General features: G+C 50.1%; 3 protein-coding genes across 3 annotated transcripts in view; 2 read left to right on the plus strand and 1 right to left on the minus strand.

The window, feature by feature from the left end:
- MAA_09126 (Asparaginase/glutaminase) overlaps nucleotides 1–461 on the plus strand; it is a gene marked incomplete at both ends in the record, with an annotated part of 917 nt that extends 456 nt beyond the window's left edge. Inside the window, one exon of the mRNA XM_007827124.1 lies at nucleotides 31–461. Within this exon, the coding sequence (XP_007825315.1) occupies nucleotides 31–461 (431 nt within the window). The remainder of the gene's footprint in view (nucleotides 1–30) is intronic.
- Nucleotides 462–3204: 2743 nt separating this feature from the next.
- Nucleotides 3205–4275, minus strand: MAA_11720 (Yippee-like protein; the record flags this gene model as incomplete). The annotated part of the gene is made up of 3 exons (XM_011412635.1): nucleotides 3205–3448; nucleotides 3494–3960; nucleotides 4024–4275. The coding sequence occupies 3 exons, from the start codon at nucleotides 4273–4275 to the stop codon at nucleotides 3205–3207; spliced, it is 963 nt and encodes a 320-aa protein (XP_011410937.1).
- A 549-nt stretch (nucleotides 4276–4824) lies between these two features.
- On the plus strand, nucleotides 4825–6534 carry MAA_11721 (uncharacterized protein; the record flags this gene model as incomplete). Its single annotated transcript, XM_011412636.1, has 4 exons — nucleotides 4825–5491; nucleotides 5551–5731; nucleotides 5822–6149; nucleotides 6217–6534. The coding sequence occupies 4 exons, from the start codon at nucleotides 4825–4827 to the stop codon at nucleotides 6532–6534; spliced, it is 1494 nt and encodes a 497-aa protein (XP_011410938.1).
- Nucleotides 6535–8539: the final 2005 nt, after the last annotated feature.

The raw sequence follows: 8539 nt of genomic DNA on the forward strand, positions 1-8539 counted from the left end.
GATACCTTGGCCATATTGTCGACAAAAAAGACGTGAGATACAACTATGGCCCGAGTCTGCCGACGGATCCAAGAATCTCGATTTATCTCCAAGAGGTTAAGGATCTCCCGAGAGTCGATATTTTGAAAGGCTACCCAGGATCAACTGTGGACCTCTTCTTCGCTGCAGTAGAGAAGGCTGAGGATCCTGCAAGAGGTATTATCCTTGAAGGCATGGGGGCTGGCTCCTGGTCAACCAAGCCTGGCAAGGAGATAATGGAGTACAGCAAACCCAGACAGTTTCCTGTGATTGTCTGTCGTGGACCTGAAGAGGGGCATGTCAGCGGCGCCTTTGTGTACGGATTGGGGGACGGATGCATTGGGGGTGGGAATTTAAGCTCGCTGAAAGCCTGGGTCAAGCTGCGGCTTCTATTATGTAAAGGAGCGAGCTATGAGGAGATAAAGAAGGCTTTCAGTTATTGATTTATAAAACTACGGACTCTAGTATTGAAGGTATTGTTAGTCCCTGGCTTTATGATGGGTAGAAGTGGCCTTGGGTTGTATGTGCTCCAGTGTGTGCTTGAGGTCTGGGGGTGGGGTGGTACCGTAAGGTAACCAATCCTGACTCTTGAGCTGCCGACTGCGTCTTGTACTTGGGCCAATATTATTGCTGTCTCCCTTCTCCATCTAGTGGACTCACAATTACATCCTACCACGACAACGCCGAGATGCATGTTGCAAGCCACCTCGCGGGTATAGATGTAAAGAGCGGTGGCAGAAAGACATGAATTGAGTCCAGAGGAATGACTGGGCGGGGGTGTCTGCCAGTTGCCCATCAAAAGGTCTTTTATCCCTCACGAAAAGCATGGACAAAGACCGAAAACAAAACACTTCTTGAACCGTTTTATGATCTTCTCAATCACAAATGGCACCAATTCCGGCCTTTGAAAAGGCTGCATCGCCGCTGGAGTCTTTCTATTGTTCTGCAACGCGATCTTCCGTGTCCAAGATAAAGCTCTTTCTACTAGCTTACCACCTTGCCGAGCAATACGTCAGCGAATGTATATACGTATGTGCCCTTTTTAGGGTACTATTCTGGGGTGGCTTCGAGCGGCCGGGGTTTTTCACACAAATAAAATCGTTGGAACAGACTTGGGAGACTTTTGATCTGTTCAAGGACTCGTTGCACTCGGAACATCCCTGCGAGCAGCCCGGGTGGTACTGGAGGCTGTTGCAGTTGTCCAAGTTTGGGGGGAGGATAAAAGACTATAAGTTTGGAATATCCATCCCGTTGATCCCATTTCACATTAAGCTGGTTCTGAGGTCAGAAAAGAAGGGCGGTGTACTAAAAATAGGCTGGTTTTCTCGGATAATGAAATTGTATGTCATGTTTGAGAAATCTGAAGGCTCAAGACGGATCAGACCTCAAATCAAAGTCAATGGAAACCTCTTGGGCATCTTCAAAGTTTCGACGTCCGGCATATTTTCTAGCGGGAAGAAGTAGCTTTATTATGGTTTATGTAAAGTCATCACCTTCCCTTCCCGCGGCTATTGGCTGTCCTGCATTTTGGATATTTGCTCTCAGTTTTCGACTTGGGTTGATTTGCGTGTTTTCCACCTCCCAGACGGGCTGAGCAGGGGCTTGAACAGTAGATGTTTGATATTATCGCGTCGCTCTCTTCTTGCCACTTGGTTTCAGGTTACACCCAAATGGCAATTGCCAAGTCAAGATACATATTACCCTGAACTCTCGCCCTAAAACCGACCTCAGCATCGTACGCACAACTAGTGAAGTGAGCCTGGGTAAGCCCGTGGTACTCCACTGCTGGAAGGCCCTGCGGCACTTGGGATGGAATTGAACACGAACGAGAGCATGGCTGTACAAGACAAGTGCCGTTCGTTTCAACGCCAGATGTTGTGAAAATCCCGCAAGTTACCAACGGACAGGTATGGGCTTGTATGATATGGTCCGTGGCCCGATGAAGATTGTTCTGCATAGATCTATTCTCTCGTCCGAGGCGTTTAAGCTGTTCGATTTGTTTGGTGTCTTCGTAAAGCTCTTGCTCAAGCGCGGCGTTGCGACGTATAAGGGCTTCGATTTGTTTCCTGCGAGTCCCTCTGAGCGGTTTAACTTCCAGTTCGAGATTTTCGATGTACTGCCTAGTTCGTGCACGCATTGCTCTCTGAGCCCTCTGTCGTAGGCTCTCTTTTGTTCGAGTTGTGAAGGTGTCAGACACGACGATTTCCTATAAGATGACTAGGAGTATTAGATATGGCCGCCAGCCTCGACTGCGCGATTTCAAGGACCCGTTTACTTTTGGGCATGTAAGATTCTGCTTGCACTGGAAGAGATGTCCGAGGCATATCTGCGACGCAAAGGTGGCACTGCGACGGTGTGCAAGTATGTTGCCGAATAATGGCTGAACATGGGAGTAACTTTAGAGAAGCAAGACACACCCCGATTCCAATGAACGGGTAAAATTTCCGTGAAAGTCATGACATTCATTATATGCTGGCCCCAGCTGCACCCGTCGACCATGAGAGGCCGGTTGGGAGGGCATTTAAAATGAAGTCGGTCGCAGTCTGTGCGAAGAGGTAAATGGAATGGAGCTACGCGGAGAAGGAATGACCCTCATGTGCACCAGTTAGATCGCTTTTGGAAGATAGCACGGCATAACAGCATCCACCCACCTGACGCTTATCTGGTTGTGGCAGCTAACGCGACAGGTTGATCAGCCACATGGCGCTGACGTACCCGTAGCGGTAAATGAAGCGTGCCTGGTGATCATGGACAGCGTGGGGACCATTCGTGGCCGGCAGCAGGTTATGTAGGCAGAAGATGAAAGTGAACCCCGGAGACGAAGATGGATACCTCAGGAAGCAGTTCTCCAGCTATTCAATCAGCCGAGCGATGCAGGTCGTAAGTGACCGACACGCCTTTGGTCCAATTACGTGGACGTATATTTGTCGGATAGAACTGTGCCTCTGCAGACTAAAGTAGCAGAACTTGGTGTAATTCCTGGCCGTCATAATGTCGGGTATCATGACTGAACTTAGCGGAATAATAATTCATTTTATGAAGCAGCTTAGTTAACAATGAGTCTTATAGCGTGAGCAATATTCCCTGCAGGATCAAGGCTGCACATGGTGGCAATTTGTGGCAGACTTTGTTTGGCAACTAAAATTGTGACAACAACTCTTGAGAATTTATTTGGAAAAGCCTGTGCTATTCTCTAAGGGACTTCGTAGGTGAAGGGTCAAGAGGACCAGCTGGCACAGCTGCTGGCCCATGTGATGAGGGCGTCGTCAGCTTCGAGCCCGCGCTTGGTGGCCTTGGATTTTGAAGCGGCCGAAACTGCTGAAGCTGAGTCCCCGAGCCCTGCAGCGACTCTGACATTGACGAGCGGTGGCCAGGTGTCACAGAGGGAGCTTCAGGATCAGACACTAGCCCATGCTGCAGCATTTTCCTCCTGTACTTGTTAGCATAAATTATCAAGCATCGCAGAGATTCGTACCATGGAAGTGCGGCAGTAGATATTTTCCCTCCGTACTTGACAACATTAAGTGCCAAAATTCGCAGAGATGCGTAGCACGAAAGTGCGACAGTAGGGACACAGGTGGTGTACCAAATCTTCACGAGGTCAGCCACGGCATCCGCCGGCGATGGAGTGGTGATAATCTTTTTTACCAAGTATCGAGCCAGTGTATCGCTTCCTTCAGCAAGAGCCAGGGCAGCGAACCAGACGAAATAAACTATGAATAGGAGGCATATCCCCCCATATATCTCCAACTGCTCTCGCCTGGCATGGTGCAACTGGAACAGCACTATACCTGAGAGTACCAGGACGTTGGAGCCACACACGGCGACCACGCAAGCCAGTGATGAATGGAATCTGCCAAAGACAATAGTCGTAACGGTGATGGCGACGACAGCGACGCCGCTGCATCGACTGGACTCGGAAGTCAGCGGCCAGGCGGCAAACTGCTAAACTGTCAGCTGATGGCCCAGGAGGAGTGTGATCAAAGGAGGCATTGGCATTCATACCGACGCTGCCGAGTTCCAGATAGTGAGTGTTGAAATTAATTGCGTCTCGGACTCAAGCTGGCCGTTCGCCCTACTCCAAAAGTGGCTCGTCACCGCAGCAGCGATTGCGTAAAGTAGCGTACACGCGCGGAGTCTTGTGCTCTTCCTGGCGTCTTTTCTTCCGAAGGCAGCAATGAATAGAGATGAAAGCAAAAAGAGAAAGACGAAAACTGAGAATGCAAGCTGTAGGATGGTCGTTACCTTCCAGTCCATTGCATATGAGAGACGCCACACCGACGCTGCTCCGGCCAGGCAGACAAACACAATGTGCGGCCTTGCAACCCATATATAACCTACTGCACTTTTCTTTCTTTCCCTGGTTAGCCATTGGTCTGTGGTTTTGTGGCGTGCGTAGTACGAGCCGGGCCGTCCCCCAAGTTTCAGTAGCGGGGACCAGGTGAATAGGGGTTTATCTCGTAATGGACGGGGGTGGCGGCCAAGGCAGGGGGCAGAGAGTGGCCCGAGCCACTGCTGCACACCATCCTAACTTATTACAGACCATCTCACATCAAATCGGCAGGCCTAAGTGCCGCGGTCCCTGGGAAAGCACCGAAGTCACAGTGCGGGCATAAGCTAGATCCCGGCTCCCAACTCCAGGTCCGGAGTATTTTCGCCAAACACGGCGGACCTGCTCTTGGGAACACCAGCTTCCCCAGCCCAGTCGCCTCCACCTCCGCCGCTCGACATCTTAGAGCGAGACACTGAACCCTGGAACGACAATACCTCGGCGTCTGGTTCCATGCGCCGTATCGAGCTTCTGCCATGTCATCCGGCTGGCAAGTGTCTACGCCTGCGAGCTTCGCACAAGAGCAGGACCGTGCTGCCTCACGTCGCGGGTCACCCTCCATCGGGCCTTTGTCAGAACCAGAGACAACTGCCCGTTTCAAGCTTCAACTTCCGAGCGAAGAAGCGTGGGAAGAGTACTTGAGCTCAGGTACTGAAGCTGAACAGCGCGCCCGGGAATTCTTCTTCCGTATTCCGCCGTCCAGTATACCAACGGTCACGGTGACCAGCATCTGCTCGGATTTCTACGCGACAGCAGCTTCTCACGGCAATGAATTGGTCAAAAATCTCAATCAGGCCCTGGCTTTAAGTAACGGCCGGGAGTCGCCGGAGGTCGTAAAGCTGAGGATGGTGATCCGTGTCTTTCGGCAGGTACTCGTGGGCGCCGGAGAAGTTTTGGTAAGAATCGTTGTCAATAATTGCAGCGACTCTAGGGACCCCCAGATACGTAATATTGTCGATTTCATCGATAATCAAATGGGAGCCTGTCAGCGCCTCTATCCAGTAGAAAGTTATGGGCCAAACACATCCCGATGGCAACGACTATTTTGCGTGAATCGTCGACAGTGGTTCAGGAACGGTATCAACTTCGACGAGCTGGGCAGTGTGCGTCTTGGATCCTGGGCATACGTGCTATATATTCTCAGTATGGGCAATCCCGCCATCCGCCTCGAACTGCAAGCATCCAGCTAATCTATAAACTAGTGAAGAACTATAGTTCAATTTCTCAGTACTTCACAAGAGACTGGTGTGATAATTTCTTTGACCAAGAGGAACCGATTTGCCCGCCAAAAATTACGGCAAACTGTCAATGCTTATCTCTCATCAACGTCCTCTTCAGAATTCTCGGCCCGGCTCTTGGGCCGCTTCAGATGGGCTATGACCAGTGCGTGCTTTGGCCAACTTTCATTAGTATATTCTTGTTATTGTCGTTTATAAGCGGCAGCTTGAAACCATGCTGACACCCACACATTAGATACGAGCTGTTTTACAAGCTTCTCGTACGTGATGTCCTGGTGTACACTCTGCGGCACTCGGACTTCCGTGATTGGGTTCGGCAAGCTCCTCCACCGCCAATCCAAAATCCATCTATTCCAGTCACCACAGACTGGCCGTTCAGGTTTTTTAGCCTGCAGGGGAATGATGAGCTGCGAGTCTCTATTCGACAAAGGTTGCACAACCTCCGGGCGGAGACCAAGTCATTGCTGCCACGGTTTGATGGGTCGGCGTTGAAGCGTGGACTCAAAACCTATCCGCTGCCTGATAATGAGGAGGGGCTCATTAGAGATATTTGGGAGGTCATGGTACGTCAGTTTTTATCCTCATGGTCCCTGGATTCCCACCATTCCAAGTCCACTAACAAGGGCACAGCGCGATAAGATACGTCGATGGATGGCGTCCCACGGGGAAGAGAGTGAAGACCTTTCGGACAGCGCAACGCACCCAAGCAAATGGCCAGTTATAGATCGATTGGAGCCCAGAGCGGCTCTGCGATGGGCGTCTGGGTATGCCTACTTGTCAATCCCTCTTACATTTGACAAGGAGCAAGACGTGGTTTTGATCAAGGGAGCAAATGCAAAGACTGAGAAATGCGGGCCGTACACGGTATTGGCTACATTGAAAGGTGTGAGTTTCCGGATAGGGTCAGATTTCTTATTGATACCCGTGGTAACACTTCAAAGATCCTGAATGGCTCCACATACTGCGGGCCTTCTAGTGCGTTGGAAAGTCCACCATTGCCATGAGGGATGACTTACGAGGCAGGGTAGATTGCCAGAACAGTCCCTAGCTAGCAGCGTATCTGTGGAATTCAACCAAATTATTTGATTTCCCTTTCGGCGTGTCTGTTTGCCTCATCTTGATACTCTGGCTTTCTCTAAGCGAAACGTAACATTGCCTTGCAGAAATTGAGCCCTGACCTGTTGACCGCGAATATGTTGATGGCATTTCACGTCTTCAGTTAGGCAGAATCAATTAAATGCGACAGCCCAGCCTCCTGATACGCCTTGGTGGCAAGTTCAATAGCCTCATAGCAGAGTGGTTTGCACTCCTTGTCATTTGTGTTCTTCTGGACCTGCAAAAGCCAGCCTGACATGAGTGCATTTGGCTGCTTCCCCGTTTTTACGCTGTTCTTGATCTGTGAGGCAAATGCGTCTGTTAGTCCCATCCTTTTATGCAACCCAGGGACGAGCTCACCATTTGTGTGTACACGGCCACAAACATGTAAATTTGAATGCGTGAGTTGATTCGCCCCTTGAGCCTTTTTGTGACTAGAGTTATGGCTGCCACAACAAGCTTTTCCCAGCCCAATATATGTGCAGCATGCTCGCAGAGAACCAGCAAGAGAATACAAGCCAGGGTATCATCTTTGAGTCTGCTTTCTTTGTCCTTCCACGCGGTAGAGGTCGCCGCTACCAATGCCTCATACTGTTTTATGAGGTCCTCGCGGGAGTGGGTGTCCGAGTGCTGCTGTTGGCCAGTGAGATGTATCTGGCGAACGCAGTTGGAATGTTCTGACCTCTGATATAAAGATGCGATGGTGTCCATGCATTTAATGAACAATCCTCCCAAACTATCTTTCGCCATCCGCCGGCGAGTAATGGGGATGAAGGTTGTATAGCCGCTGCAAATCAGGGTCTTCCTCCATTTTTCCTCGGGACTCAATTTTGACCGTTTGCGTTGGCAACTTTTTTTGACCAGTTCTTCGACGGTTTTGGTTTCATCGAGAAAGTTTGGGTCATATTCGCAGTCTTCTCCCCTCACAGTACATTGCCCACAGGTAGGTTTTTTTCGATCGCACTAGATTGGCCTAGGTCAGATACACTCAAACTGCCTATTTGAAAAGAATGTCTTTACCTTCACACGGCGCTTTCTGCACATCCGACAGCTCCTGCGCCTCTGAGGCCTTTCACGACCGGCCATGATTGGGGTCAAATGCAAAGAAGTCTGGAACCTCGCGCTAGTAGCATGTATTTCGGATATTCGCGTTTTCTCTGGCAATCAAAGATACACAACATAACTGGGATTCATTTGTATGTATATACAACTGTACGTACTTGCAAAGAACACATAATTCAAGACTTATAGCAAGGAGAGCTGTGAACTCATTTATAAACCCGTTCGTACCTCTGTACTTCTGGGTGATATCCCCGGTCTCCTGATCCCCCCAGGTAGACGCTCCGTCAGCCACACAGAGATGCTTCGAGCGACCGTTCGCAGGCCTGCATTCAATCTCGGCTGGATCCCTGTCAGAACGTGGAGCCTTGACCAAGGCCAGACATCATGTTCTTCTTTAAAACTGACACTTGGACGGGAAACGAGGGAAGAATAAATACATCTCATGCAACTCGTCACAAGCCATGACGGCCAACAGTGTTGGCCGTCCTTGCAGGGATAAACGAGGCAGTGGCTGTTCCGCTTCCCCGATGTTGTTGTCGAAGAGCCAACAGTGGGTCTTCACGTATTAGCAACAGAACTTACCACGCCAGCCAGTGAATCCGCGTCGAGCATTCGAGGAGAATCTAACCTAAACATCACCACCAACAAAACATACAGGCCGTCTCGGCCATACATTAATGCTAAGAGAGAAGTGAGGCGGCCTCACCGCCCGGTGGTCGATTTAACTCTAAGGTAGGGAGCAGTTCGGGGCTAAGCCAACGGAGTATAAATATGGCTTGTCGTCAATTGCTAAGAG

The sequence above is a fragment of the Metarhizium robertsii genome (genome assembly GCF_000187425.2).
Source record: "Metarhizium robertsii ARSEF 23 chromosome Unknown MAA_Scf_15, whole genome shotgun sequence".
Lineage (NCBI taxonomy): Eukaryota > Fungi > Ascomycota > Sordariomycetes > Hypocreales > Clavicipitaceae > Metarhizium > Metarhizium robertsii.